Source organism: Monodelphis domestica, chromosome 4, assembly GCF_027887165.1.
Source record: "Monodelphis domestica isolate mMonDom1 chromosome 4, mMonDom1.pri, whole genome shotgun sequence".
Taxonomy (NCBI): domain Eukaryota; kingdom Metazoa; phylum Chordata; class Mammalia; order Didelphimorphia; family Didelphidae; genus Monodelphis; species Monodelphis domestica.
In genome coordinates, this window is record NC_077230.1 from 418,626,767 (window position 1) to 418,641,597 (window position 14,831).

Consider the following 14,831-nt stretch of genomic DNA (forward strand, 5'->3'; position numbering starts at 1 on the left):
CTCCTCCGGGCCCACGGCCCCAAGTGTCACCTCAGGACAAGCAGTGTGAGTCCGAGGAAGGTTCTCCACCGCTGGGCATCCTCGTTCTGCCCTTTGCTTCGGGCTCTCTGTGCCCCCAGAGGTCAGGGACTGGCTCACTTTGGCCTCTGTGCCCCACAGACACAGCACAATTCTTGGCACACGGCAGACACCGCTTTATAAGGCTTGTTGGTTGGGGTGGATGGCCCAGCCTGGACGAGGAAGGTCCTGGGTTCGATTCTGGCCTCAGACACTCCTAGCTTTGTGATACTGGCCAAGGGTTAATTGAACCCCACTTGGCTAGCCCTTACCGCCGGCTCTTCTGCCTTGAAACCATCATCCGTGGTCTGAAGCCTGCCACCTCTGATGCTGGGATGGGCTATTCTCAGACCTCATCTTTTCTAGAAACGGTTTCCTTCCCGACTTTGCCTTCCCACGGCAGCTGCCTCCTTTCCCCTGAAGGTCTTCTTCCTCTCGGTGAAGACTTCACCCCCTTAGCAACGTGCTCTCCAAGATTCCTTCTGGCGGTATCGCTTATGAGTCACCTCAAGCGGGCAGGAGTCCTGACAAGGCCCGGGAGGTTCCTGGCCACGTCCGTGACAGCTGGTCTGGGAAGACAGCCGTCAGTCCTCCTCTGGAGTGGGGGCTCACAAGCTGCCGCCCTCCTTTACTCTTCCTCTCACCCCTTAGGGACGCCCCTACCTGAGGTTGATACTATCACGAGAGGGGAGGCGAGCTGCCACTTCCTTCTCAGAACCTGGTGCTCAGCTCCCTGGGCTCGGGGGTCCCGCCTCATCGTCGCCCTCTGGGTCACGCGCTTCTACACCCAGCCTCTTGACTTGGGCCAGTGCCTGTCCCTGCCTCTTCTGGGCCCTGATCTGCTTTGCTGCTCTCTTGAGGCTGTCCCCTGTGTTCTTCTCCCCTCTTCCTGACAGCCTGGGCGGCGGAGAATGGACTCTGAGTCCTCTGGCCTTCTCTTCCAGGAGGAAGTCGGCTCTACCTTGAGGATACCTTTTTTAGCACTCTTAAGTACTTGGCTGCAACCAGAAGGCCGTGCGTGGCGTCTGTGCCTTCCGGAGTCGGGGTCTTTGGTCCTCACTTGTGCCTGCTGGCAACACGTGTATGTTTTGTGCCGTTTGGACCCCGTGCTCGAGTCCTACCGCCAGGATCCACTCCCTCAGCCCCATGTGATATGGGCACCCCAGGGCCTCGGTGCTGGGAGCCACCTTGGCCCAAGCCCCACAGGCCTCCCAGCTTTGCAAGGCTCTTCCCCTGGACTGCTCTGTGAGCCTGGCGAGACGAGCACTGTCTCCACTTGATGGGGCAGGAAGGAGAAAGGGCTTGTGCACAGTCACCCTGCCAGGGCCTGAGCTGGGCTCCTGTCCCTTCTCATCTCAAGTCCACGAGGGCCAGAGAGACGACAGGCTGGGTCTCTATCATGCCCCATCTGGATGGGGGAAGGGAGACCCTAGGAAACGTGAACGGAAGAGCTCACAGGGACCTCAGAGACCCTCGAGTCCAACCACTTCATTTTACAGATAAGGAAACTGAGGCCAGGGGACATTAAGGGGTTTGCCTAGGTCAAGCTACTACTAAGTGTCTAGGATGGAATTTGAACCCAGATGTTTTCTCTATGGCACCCCTTCACCTCTGGTTCTCCTGAAGTCTCCTGATTCAACACCCTGTCACTTCACCAGGGCTCACATGCTGCTCAGCCCATGGGACAAACGAGAAGTGTTTTACCCATAAAACACTAGGCCAGGGTTTGTCAGCCAGAGGCCAGGAGACATCTTGGGATGCCAGAGCTGCTCCGAGCAAAACCTAAAGAAGGGGGGCCACCGTGGGCCCCAACACCAGCCTCCCCACCTGCCCGGGGCCTCACCTCCGAGGAGTCCCATCCTCGAAGGGAGGGATGATGACCACCTTCACAGTGACTGAGGTCCGTAGCAGGTCAATCATCTGGTCGTGGGTGAGGGTGACCACAGCCACCTTGCAGATCTCCACCAGCCGGCTGCCCTGTCGGAGGCCCGCCTGCCAGGCGAAGCCGTAGTCCTCCACCTCGGCGACGGTGCCGTCGTACTTGACATGGAAGCCCAGCTGGCCCAGCCCGTTCCGCCTCAGGGTCATGTCCACTGTTTCACAGCCACTGGTCATAACCTGGTGGGAACATCGGGGAAAGTGCTTGAGCCTGTGTGCACGGAAGGGGGGGCTGTAAATCCGGGGAACTTCTCATCACCTGGGAGGAGAGGCGGAAACACGCCCAGGATCTGAACTCCCAGATGGCAGCGGCACAGGGGCACAGGGCTGACTTTGGGGCTTTTGCCCGTCCGGAACCTGCGGTCTGCCCCATTTCCATGGAAACACAACCACGGGCGCCCCAGAAATAGGAATCAAAATTCAGGGACCCCCCTCTTTAAGGGAATGGCCCCCTGGCCCCATTAGCCCGGACAACTCGCTCTGGCACACCTTCCAGCTGCGGACTGGAAGACCCAGGTAAAGGGCCGCTACCAGAGCTCTTTACAAGGAGCCGCCGGACCTAGCTTGGCCCATCTGGGGAGCAGCACTACCCACTCCACTGGGGCTGCTCATCTGGCCAGGCCACAGCTCGGGTGGACTTTCCCAGTGTGAGGCACGAAACGAAGAGGGGGGGGACACTTCCCTTCTCCCGACACTGCTGACTGGCTTGGGTGTGTGGACACGGCCTCCTGGTCCCTGCTTTACTCAGAGTAAACTCCAAAAGGGCTGATGCAGAGTGGTGGCCGGCGTGTGTGCAAGGGGCAACGGCCCTCTAACCCTCCCTCAGGGCCGGTCAAGAGGCTGCACTCATGAGAGAAGCGATGAAGGAAATGGACCCGATCTCCCACCCGGTCCAAGTGCTCATGTGCATGTGCGCACCCCTCCCCCCACGATGCCCCAATGAAAACTCCCAAAAGGTGAGGACAGGATGAACCCAGACGGGGGTGCAGCTGGCCGTGAACCTACAAGCGGTCACTCGAGGACAAACTGGATGAAGCTCTCCAGTGCTCCAGCAGTGTCCAGCGGCCTGCAGACTCAGACAGGCTGGCTAGGTCCGGTCAGAGGGCCCGAGACCTTCATGGGCAGCCCCTGCAACAAGGAAGCAGCCCCATGTGAGGCGAGGCTCTCGGGCCCCTTACCTTGAGTCTCTGGACAATTTCCCTAATGTCCTCAGGGAACCCTTCTGAGGCACGTATGGAGATGTGGTCCCCTCGCCCATAGAAGATCTTGAGCATGGAGGAGTCTGGGGTCCAGCCGATGACGTCCCCACAAAAGCAGTTGAATACCACCTCCTTGGTGCGTAGGTCCAGGAGGATGATGAACTCGTTCGAAATCCCCAATATACACTCGATCTCCACCCCTTGTGCAAAATCCTGGGCAGCCACCCTCCACGCGATGGCCCCCGTGCTGTGCTGCTCGGCGCCCGCCCGAGCTTTTGTCTTCTCCTTCTTCTTAGAGGTCAGAGAGATTAAGTTAAACTTCCCCGTGGAGTCAATGGCAGTGTTGGTCACACAGTTTTCGGCCAGGTCCTTGAGGTACTCCTGCCTTGTCCGAGTGGCCATCGTGTGGAACTTATCAGACTTGTGGGCAGCGTGCTCGGCGTTTATCACCTTGGCCAATAGGAAGTCTCGGAAAACATCTGATTTACGGAATGTGACTCCATTTGGGATGGGAGGGCCAAATGGAGGGGCATCTTTGGATCGACTCACAGCCACACTGACAGGAGAGAGAGAGAGAGAGAGAGAGAACACTGAACCTCACTTCTTCACTGAGAAATAAACTGGATCTTTGGAAAATAGATTAAAATTAGAAACTAGGGAAGTTCAGCTTAACGAGGCAGAGTAGGTCAGCGTAACAGAATAGTATTTTTTTTTAATTCTTAAAATAAAAATCCTTCCCTTCCATCTTGGAATCAATAGTGGGTATTGGTTCCGAGGCAGAACCAGAATGGTACGGGTTAGGCAATGGGGGTTAAATGACTTGCCCAGGATCACACAACGAGGAAGTATCTGAAGTCAGATTTAAACCCAGGACCATTACTAGGCCTGCCTCTCAGTCCACTGAGCCACTACCTACCCCTTCTCATATTGTTTTACAGGAAATAACAATGGGATCATTTTAAAGAAACCTGGGAAGAACTGTGTGAACTGATGCAGAATGATGTTAGCGGATCCAAGACAACAATTCTTATAATCAACAACATCGAGGATGAACACCGCTGAACCAAGCCATCACCAGCCATGACTGCAGAGACCTAATGAAGCATGCTCTCTACCTCCTGACTGAGAGCTGATAGACTCGGGGCAGAGAGAGAGAGACATGTGCTTTGGACACAGCCGATGCGGGAATTTGTTTTGCCTGACTAAGCACATCTGTTATAAAGCTAGTTTGTTTTTTTAATGGACGGGAGAAAGAACAAATGGGTTTTTGTTCATTGAAAATAATCATATCTATAAAAGAAAAGAAATATAACCTAATAATGGCAAAGCATACAGTTATCAGAAAGATGGCCAACAGCTGCTCTCCATCTCCAGGGGACAGACCAAAAGGAGATTGATGGAGGTCAGACAAGGACAAAGACAATTTCTGGATGGCAAGTCTCTTCTTAGAGCAGGTGAAATTTTTCTTCAAGGGGTAAAAAATTAGGATAGATTTGCATTTGTTCAGGACAGCCAGGGATAGTTCACTTTGCCCAGGGGCAGAAGGATGAAGGCTCTTTCAAAGGTCTCTTCCAGTCTAGTGAATCTGATGCTGTGGCATTCATTCCCACGGCCAAGAATGTCATGAGGCAGCAGGCAGCTAAAGCCCCGAGGGACACGGGGGCACTAATTGACATCCCCTCATCCAAAGCTGGCTTATAGCTACTGCAGGTCATTCAGGCAGCCCCCATCTCTACGTACCTCACTGATCCACCCTTGACTGTGTGATGGTGGTGTGTGCAGGGAAAGGCAGGGATCTGTACATAACAGGTGTTTGCTCAATAGCATTAAAGAGAACCTTAAAAGCTCGAGCAAACCTCCTGGACACGGTTTCAACGCCAGCCAAATCTTTTCAAGAAGAAGCTAGGAGATTCATGCTACATGGCACCAGTTACTCTTCTGTGGAAAGCCAAGAAGAATTACATCCTACCCAGGGAGAGGATCTCTGCTAAGAACTCTCTCTCTCTCTGGCCTGAAATAGGGTAGGCAGCTTGTTCTATAATTCAGGACAAAGAGGAAGAAGGTGAATTATTCATCCACCTTCCTGAGCCAGACACGGTGCTCCTGTCCAATGAGAAAGGAGGTGGCGGGAAGACACGGGTGGGCTTACCTGTAACAAACAGCATCAGTGCAAGGGTTGTGAACTCGGACAATGATAAAGACATGCTGGAAATGTGAACGGATATTCTGGGGGGTGAAGGGTAGGGCTCCAGGCTCTTGGAAGATGATGGTCACAATGTCATTTCCTATGTGTCTCTTCCTTAGTAACTAAGAGGAAAACAGAGAAGGAAGTAGTTAGGGAATCACTCACTTGGGAGAGACCATTCCAATTTCCATGACATACAAAGGAAACTCATGGCAGCCTCTAATGGTCAGTACAACACTGGTCTCCAGGGAAGAAGGCAGCTCATGTCTTTTCTAGGTGTCAGGAGAATGGGCCCACAAATGGACCACACACTGGATGATGGAATTAGAGCCAAAGGACCCGAGTTTGAAGACTGGCTCTGCCCTGATCACCTGTGTGACTTTGGGCAAATGTCAACACCTCCGTTGGGCCACCACCCCAAAGGCTCAGTTTCCTCAGACAAGGAAATTGAAGAGCTAGATCAGAGTCGATAACCTTCTCTAGCAATCTAACATTCTATAAGCCTCTCCTCAGTTTCTCCTCCAATGCAAAGCACGGCACCCTAGAAAAGGAGCTTGTATAATAAGGATATTCTGAATGATCAAATTCTATTAAATGCTAAGGATTTCTCTCCCCAAACAAAAAGCTAGGCTGCTTGGATGTGTGTCCCTCTCCTTGGGGTCCCCACAATCTGGATCCTGAGCGCCAATATACCACAACCTCCAGAAACGGAAGCTGGCCCTGCCTCTAACTTGGGACCTACTTCCTGTGTGACAGGCCGACAGCCATGCTCTGTCTCTGGATATGTATATGGAGCCTATCTCATGCACTCCCAAGGCCCAAATACAGGAGTTCACGGAGCACCATCTCTCATTGCAGACCAGGTAGTCCAGTGTTCAGTACTGGCCAAGTCAATTCAGCCATAAGTTCCTACTGAAAACAGAGCGGTGCGTGGCCGCGGAGGCCCAACAAGATGAGGTAGGGGACCGAGGGGAGTTGTGGGTCTCCCCCGGTCTCCTCTACTTGTCACGATCACAGAGTAGACCTGAAAGGGGCTTTAAAAATGGAGTCCAAATTCTTTCATTTCAGAGCCAAAGAGAGTGGCAGAGGCAGCGGCTTCTCAGTAGGGCACCCCATACACTCTCTGGCCCCCAGCAGTCCTGCCAGACACTAACCTGCTGCCGATTGTTGGGGGTGTAGGGAAGCATGGTGGACACGTGAAACATGAGCTCGTACTCCTGATACGTTGTGTACAAAGAGTGTGTTCCAGTGGAATCGGCTGAAAGGCCAAAAAGAAACAAAGACCCGCGGTCAGATACCAAGCATTCCTAGGGGCCAGGCACTGTCCAGGGTGCTCAGACAGACAGACAGACAGACACACACACAGTCTCTCTGTCTCTCTCTCCCCCCCTTTCACTCTCACACGCAGAGTTCTGTTCTAGGGCAGCCGAGGCAGGCCATGGTGGAGGGGAGGCCCTGGGAGCCAAGAGGCAGAGGTGAGGAAGAGGCAGGGCGTGCTAGTGGTCTTGAGAAAGCTGGTCTGGCCCCAGTGTACACGAAGGAAAGAAATGTGTATATTAAGCCTGGAAAGGTGGGCTGGAGTCAGAGGTGAGCAGCCTGATGTGAAAATAAGCCTCCGGCTTGGCCCTCAGACCTGCACCACACTGCCCTTACTCCGTCCTGTCCACTGTGGAGAACCTGGGGGAGGCGCCCGCCTGCTGCCAGCACAGCCAGAGCAGCTCTGGCAGCAATCTTGGCACATTCGTCAGCAGGAGCTCCTCTAGGGGCAAACCTGCAGGGGCCGACCAGAGTCTCACTGGACGGGGAGGCTCCAGTAACCCTCCCCGAACACCCACCCACCCTGAGCAGAGTCAGAGGCGGAGCCAGGCTGAGGCCAGACCCCCTACATCTCTGAGAGCCCCTCTTAGTCATCCTCCCCCGACTCTGTTAAGGACGGAGGGGATGGGGGCCCAGGAGGAGGCCTCCCTGCATTCAGGGAGATAACGAAGGGATGGATGATGGTGACGTCTCCAAAGTCCCCCCAAGTGGCCTTGGGAGGGCCAGGGCTGGATCTAAGGTTCCCAAGTCTAGCTCCTGGTCCTCTACTCTTCCAGCTTGCTTCTCTCAGAAGCTAAGCCCCTCTGAAGATGTGTCCAGCTGGCCACAAGAAAACGGCCTCAGAGCAGGTTACCTGGCAGCGCCCTTCAGCGTCTCCCATCTAGGCGGCCCCAGGACCCTCACCTGCCCCACAGGGCACCAGACGGGGCCTGACCACCGCTCCCTGGCCAGGCCTGGGGTAAGACCGATTCCTGGAGGGGACCCACTGCTTACTTTTCACATCCAGCTGGGCAGCATAGCGGTTGAAGCCCTTGAGACAGACCTTGTCGCCAAGCACCGAGAGGAATTCCTCAAAGGCTGGGCCCGCCTCCTCATTATTGTACATCTCTTCCTCTGAGCTCTGGCCCGCCTTACAGTACAGGATGCCCACCTTGTGTTTCCGACACAGCTGGAGAAAAAGGAGGGCTGGCTTAGAACTGCACAGGAGGGACCTGGGCGTTGGCGTGCAGGGTGAAGTGGACAAGGAGCCCAGGGGCCCAGGAAGACAGGAGCAGCATGAATCTCGACACTCCTTCTTCCTTCGAGCCCAAGGAGGGCAGAGCATGAAGATCTGGCCCTCAGGGCCCTGGCCCGGCCCCAGCTCGCCTCAGACTGACTGACCCTCAGAAATGAGAACGGGGAACAGGGTTAAATTAGGCCAGGAGCTCTGCTAAGGACTCCTAGACGGAGCGAGGGGCCACTCTGGAAAGGCAGTGCGAGATCCCCGCTCTGTAGGGAGAGGACCCTGTATGCCCACCATCGCAGGAGAATGGTGGAGCAGCTTTGCAAGGGGCTTCCTAGACCAACTGGCTCCCAAGGCAAATAACTAGGGGGAGGCCCTTGCTTTCCCAAGTCAGAATCCGCCACCTCCTAAAAATGTGTCCCTATTTCCCAAGGAGGCGGCAAACGAGTGAGTAATGGAGATAACTGAGCAGAGCCAGGATCTCTCCCAGCCAGACTCTGGAAGCCCGGAGGCAGCCGTGACCAGCACATCTTCCCCCTCACCATTCCTAATCTTCTCTGCATGGCACCAACCCCGTTCTCACACACTCACCCCCTGTTCGTCCAGCATCAGCAGCTGCTCGGTCACTTTGGGAGTGTTTATGGCCAATCGGAGGCAATGGATGTTGAGCTCGGGGATAACGTACTCCAGCGCATCCTTCAAGGGCAGGCCTCGGCCCGTCCCATGTTTGGTGGCCGTAGGGGTGGCATCCTCCAGGATGGAGCCCCGAAGAGTGATGAGCTGCCCATGGAGAGAGGAAAAAAAGGGTTCAAAGTCTTATTTCCCAGGAAACGGACTCAGAAATTGCAGTGGCATCTAACAATAATGGATACTTTTTTTTTTAACCCTTACCTTCCGTGTACTGATTCCAAGGCAGAAGAGTGGTAAGGGCTAGACTATGGGACTTAAGTGACTTGCTTAAGGTTACTGAGCTAAGAAGTATCAGAGGCCACATCTGAACCCAGGACCTCCCATGTTTAGGCTAGGCTTTCAATCCACTGAGCCACCTCGCTGTCCCTATAATGGCTACTTTTCTAGAGAACTCTGGGGTTGACACAGTACTTGATCTACGTTCAGTGTAAACCTCAAATTTCCTTAGACTTATAAATGTTGGAAATTTCACCATTGGGATATTTCATACTTGGAAAATTTCTTACTGATAGTCTATTGGAATGGGAACCCCATTGGCATGGGAGGTTCTTTCTCTTCCCTTCTTAAGATTACTTTAGGACAGAGACCCTTTGCTGAACAATGGAAAGGACTTTGACCTATGCTTAAGCATAGAACAGGAATTTCTTTGAGTCTTGATTGATTTTAGAATTGATACAATGGAGATACTTGGAATAAATCTCCACCCTATTCAGTCCTAACAGGATTGAGGAAGGGCTGCAGCCTAGATCAAAGATTTAATCATTTGAAAATATGACCTTCAACAGACATGTGCAAAGCCAGAGACCTCTGGGCGGTCCTGGGTTAAGCTAGAGCCTCCATTGGCACAGGGAAATTGATGAAGAGAGATTGGTAGATGGGAGAACTGAGGGGAGGAACTTGGATGGTTTCCTTAAAGATAGGAGGGTCTGGAGACAGAAGGAGGGTGGAGAGTTGGTCGGTGTGGCTCGTGTGGGCTCTGAGAAGGCTTGCTCTGAAGGAAGCTGAAGGTGGGGCCTCTGAGACTGTTTCTCCATTTTGGTCACGTGAGTAATAGGGACTGATCTCCTTTCTTTGCCCCAGCTATCTAAGGGCTTGGGCCTTTTGGCCCAGCCTAAACAGAGAGGGTATTTAAGCCCTATTCCCTTCTCTCCCTTTTTCTCTCTCTCTATCTCTAATTCCTTTCTTACTCCTATTGTAATTAAACTCCAAAAAAGGCTGACGGCTGACTTGAGTTTTTCATTTAGGAATTACATAGCTGATTCCTTGGCGACCTTAAATTAATATATATCAGTCTTTTAAAGTGATTCCCTTGTTACATCAGTCAAGGAGGCCAACTGGGGAGTACTTCTCCTAGAGATACAGATCACATCTTCCAGGTTTTTTGGGTTTTTTAAAAACCCTCACCTTCCGTCTTGGAGTCAATACTGTGTATTGGCTCCAAGGCAGAAGAGTGGTCAGGGCTAGGCAATGGGGGTCAAGTGACTTGCCCAGGGTCACACAGCTGAGAAGTGTCTGAGGCCAGATTTGAACCCAGGACCTCCCGTCTCTAGGCCTGACTCTCCATCCACTGAGACACCCAGCTGTCCCCACATCTTCCAGTTTTTGAAGGACTGTCCTTGGGAAGAGGGCTGAAGAGCCTCGTCTGCTCTGCCCAAGAGGGCAAGTCAGAAGCAGTGAGAGGAGTTAAAGGTCATATTTCAGCCTGAATGAAGGAAAACTTTTCCATCAGTGAGAGCTGTTCCAAAGGACTACCTCCTCGCTAGAGAATTTGCCATCCCTGGAGTGCCCCATGTTGGGAATCCCTGGCTGGGATCCCAAGATGCATCAAGTTGAGGACAGCTCTAAAGGCCTCCAGACATTGGCAGCTTTCTCTCAAGCCATGACCTGGATGACTCGAGGGCCCTGGTGGCCCTCATATCTATGATCCTAGAGGGCTCCATGGTCTCCCAGTAGAACAGCATGGAGTCAGCAGTCACTGAGATACATGAGCAGATATATCAGACTCACCTCCTCTTGCAAAGAAGGGAAATGCTTAGCTAAGTCAGCCAGGGCTAGCAGAGTCAGGCCCCTGGGCACAGGCCCAGCCACCCTTGGGGAAATAAGGTGGAGGGGAAGGGATAGCGGAGAATGTGAGGACAGGACCACGCCATGTTACCAACCTCCTGATCGTGGGCCGAACGGCCATTGGGATAACAAGGTAGAGGAGAACAGGCCTGGCGCCATATTTCCTTTGAGACAACAATCCCACTGGTGCGCCTGCTTCCAGAGAGCTCAGGGAGACCGCTGACTTTGGCTGCCTTTCCCATGACCCCTTTAAGGAGACAGTCCCCCTCTCTGGCTTCTTGTCATCTTCCTTTAAAGCTCAACTCAAGTGCTGGTTCCTCAACGAAGCTTTTCCTGAACACCCCTGAAAACACTCTCAAACATGCCTACAGACTCTGATTTCACTTAGAGAATCAGAAGTGGGGAGCTGGATGGGACCTCCCAAGTCCTTTACACTAGCCTATTCACTTTACAGTTGGGGAAACTGAGGCCCCCAAAGGGGATTCGGATTCAGATCCTCTGTTCCTATCACTGGACCACCCTACCTCCCAAACTGCCCTAGTGTGGCTGGTGAGCACACAGAATCCCCCAGAGCGCAAGCTCCTTCTGAAGGGCAAGGGCTGCAAGATGGGCAGAAGAGAAGAAATCAGACTGCAAGTGCCCAAATCACGCCCCAAGCATCCATTACCCAGAGCACAAGGGTCCAACTTAGAAGGCGGCTGTGAAAAACATACGAACAGCTTCTGTGCTCGGCTGAGGGGGGAGGAGGAGAAGGGATGGAGCCAGGGGGACAGTGAGGGGGGAGAAGAGGAGAGAAGGTGGAGAGGGAAAGGGGAGGGGAGGGAAGAGGGAAGAAGGCCTTGTCTCCAGGGGGACTCCTGGGTATAGCCCACCCGCCCTGCCTGGGCTGGGAGTGGGGATGAGATCTCCAAAGAGCTGGTTTACAAACAAGCAGCACAGTGGAACCCTCCCATCTGAACCAGCCCCCTGCCTGGGGGTCCCATCTAGGACTCCGTCACTGCTCTGGCGCTGGCTGTTCTACTCTGCCCCCTCCCTATGGCCTCCCTCTCACATCCATCACCCGAACCCTGGGCTCGGGATGGGAGGTCTCAGAGGCCTTGGGTCTGGCTCAGCTGGGATATCCTGAGGGGATCCTCCCTACATCAATGAGGGTCTGAGCAGGCTCTCACTCATGGCTGGGTCTCATGTTTCCCGGATGAACTTCCCAGACCTTGACCCTTGTTGTGTCTGTGAAGCAGGGTCCATCTCCTGTGCCCGGCCTACACCACAGTAAAGGCCTCACCATGTGGATGGCTGCTGTTACCTCCACTCACTGTACCATCTCAGGCACTTTCCTGCTCTCTGGGCCTCAGTTTACCCAGCCAGGAACAGAGGGACAAAGAGCCTTTCCCCTTCTAACATTCTGAGCCCACGAGCCAAACAAAATCCTGTGGTTCAGGATAAAGGGCTGTCCAAACCCAAAGTAAACACCATTATTACGGTCTGTCATACTTTACCAAGCGTGGCTGGGGAGAGTCCAATGTGAAGCCATGGCCCTGACTGTGGGCTGAGGCTCTAGGACCCCACCTCCTTCCCCAATCCCACCCCAAGACAGTGGGAAGCCCTATGCATGCCAGAAGGACAGAATGAAGAAAGAATGACCCACCAAGGAGGGAGGCTACTAAGTCACGGTGATAAAGGTCCAGGTGGGAAAAGAGGGAGCAAGCAGTGAGCCTCCTTCTCCTGTGTGCCTCTGGGGCTTCCAGGAACATGAGAAAAGGAACGCAGAGCTCTGGAAAGGGGGCCAGGACGATGTGTCCCCCCTGGGGATGGGGCGAGAGGGCATGAGTCAAATTTCAACCACAGTAAGAACACAAAACTATGAAAGGTGAAGAGATCCAGGATCTAGTCATGTTAAGAAATCCAAGGGGGGGGGGGGGGCATCTGGGTAGCTCAGTGGATTGAGAGCCAGGCCTAGAGATGGGAGGTCCTAGGTTCAAATCTGGTCTCAGATACTTGCCAGCTGTGTGACCCTGGGCAAGTCACTTGACCCCCATTGCCTAGCCCTTACCACTCTTCTGCCTTGGAGCCAATACACAGTATTGACTCCAAGATGGAAGGTGAGGGTTTAAAAAAAAAAAATCCAAGGTGGGAGGGGGGTGTTGAGATGGGCTGGAGTGAAGAATGCCAGAGGCGGAGACAGCCATGATGTAATGCACTATGGACCCCATGGTCAGAAAGAAGAAATATGGGGCAGCTAGGTGGTACGGGGGATAGAGCGCCAGGCTTGGAGTCAGTCAGAAGGACCTGGGTTCAAATATGGCCTCAGATACTTTCAAGCGGTGTGATCTTAAGCAAGTCACTTAACCTTGGCTGCCTAGCCCTTGCCACTTTTCTTTATAAGATTTGATACTAAGAAAGTAAAGGGTTTTGGTTGGTTTGTTTTTTAAAGAGGAGTTAGATGATTTCTGGAACAGGTCACAAGCTGGATATGGGGAGATTGGGGAAGGGGAAAGACACCATCACAGGAATGGGTGGATGGGGTCTTAGTTATCAGGATGTCTTCCTGCCAAAAACAGGAGAGCTAATCAGTTAACTTGCCTTCTCGATAAATCTAACCTCCCAAGAGTGGAGGATCTGATTCGCAACACAAGGATGAACCTGGGGAATGATGGAGACCTCAAAGGGAGGTGACCATTTCATTTTTTTGTTTTTTGTTTTAATTTTATTTAGTCAATTTAGAACATTATTCCTTGGTTACAAGAATCATATTCTATTCCTCCCTCCCCTCCCCCTGCCCTTCCCGTAGCCAACGCACAAGTCTATTGGGTATTACTTGTGTCCTTGATCAGAACCTATTTCCATGTTGTTGGTATTTGCACTAGGATGTTCCTTTAGGGTCTACATCCCCAGTCATATCCCCTTCAACCCATGTAATCAAGCAGTTGTTTTTCTTCTGTGTTTCTACTCCCACAGTTTTTCCTCTGGGTGTGGATAGTGTTCTTTCTCCTAGATCCCTCTGAGTTGTTCTGGATCATTGCATTACCACTAATGGAGAAGTCCATTACGTTCGATTGTACCACAGTGTATAGGTCTATGTGTACAATGTTTTCATGGTTCTGCTCCTCTCGCTCTGCATCACTTCCTGGAGGTCCTTCCAGTTCACGTGGAATCCCTCCAGTTCATTATTCCTTTGAGCACAATAGTATTCCACCACCAACATGTACCACAATTTGTTCAGTCATTCCCCAATTGAAGGGTATCCCTTCATTTTCCAATTTTTGGCCACCACAAAGAGCACAGCTATGAATATTCTTATACATGTCTTTTCCCTTATTATCTCTTTGGGGTATAGACCCAGCCAGTGGTATGGCTGGGCCAAAGGGCAGACAGTCTTTTATCGCCCTTTGGGCATAGTTCCAAATTGCTCTCCAGAATCGACCATTTCATTTTAAAACTGATGATGGGAGGGGAAAGTGAAGAATAGATTGATGTGTGACCTACATGTTGGAATTACCCATTTCAAAGGGTTTGGAGAAAAAATAGGTAGGATCCTATGGACTAAAATTCTAGACACAAGAAAAATGAGTCTGAGGGGAAAAAAGGAGGAAAGGGAGTCATTTCAAAAGAGACAAATGTGGAAGTTCAGGGAATTCATCCATTAGATAAAATATCTATGAAGTACCTACTATGTGCCAGGTTCTGTGTTAAGTGCTGGGGATATAACGAGAAGCAAAAATCTAGCCCCTCCACCCAAGAAGTTTACATTCGAAGGGAAAGACACAACAGGCGGGGCTGGGAAGCTGAAGGGAGGACCCCTGCAAGGATCAAGGCTGAAGACATCTAGAGAGCAAAGAGAGCCAGAAACCAGATTTTAAAGAGAAATGGAAGCCTGACAAAGATGATAAAGGATAGACAGAGTGGAAAGGCAGACACGATCCTCTGTGCTTCAACCATTCTAGAAAATGGTTTGTAATTACATTAGAAAAAGGACCAAGAGGTTCCTACCCTTTGACCAAACAACTGCTCTGAACATATTTCAGAGAGGCAGAAGGAAAAAAGCAAAAATTCCATCCATATTTGTAGCACCAAAGTGGGCAACCATCTCCCAGAGAAAGGCAGGAGAAAAAGTGCTAAAGGAATGTGATGGATGCTTACTGATAACTGGAAGGAATGGTGA

At 52.2% G+C, this 14,831-nt stretch overlaps 1 protein-coding gene across 5 annotated transcripts in view; it reads right to left on the bottom strand.

Annotated features, from left to right (window-relative positions):
- SIPA1L3 (signal induced proliferation associated 1 like 3) overlaps window positions 1-14,831 on the bottom strand; it is a 132,213-nt gene that overhangs the window by 30,501 nt on the left and 86,881 nt on the right. For all 5 annotated transcript variants that reach the window (XM_056796172.1, XM_016422201.2, XM_001366744.4 and 2 more), the window contains 6 exons: window positions 8,510-8,698; window positions 7,690-7,864; window positions 6,534-6,637; window positions 5,344-5,501; window positions 3,174-3,750; window positions 1,901-2,175 (listed from right to left, as the gene is read on the bottom strand). In XM_056796172.1, coding sequence (XP_056652150.1) covers window positions 1,901-2,175; window positions 3,174-3,750; window positions 5,344-5,501; window positions 6,534-6,637; window positions 7,690-7,864; window positions 8,510-8,698 — 1,478 coding nt within the window. The remainder of the gene's footprint in view (window positions 1-1,900; window positions 2,176-3,173; window positions 3,751-5,343; window positions 5,502-6,533; window positions 6,638-7,689; window positions 7,865-8,509; window positions 8,699-14,831) is intronic.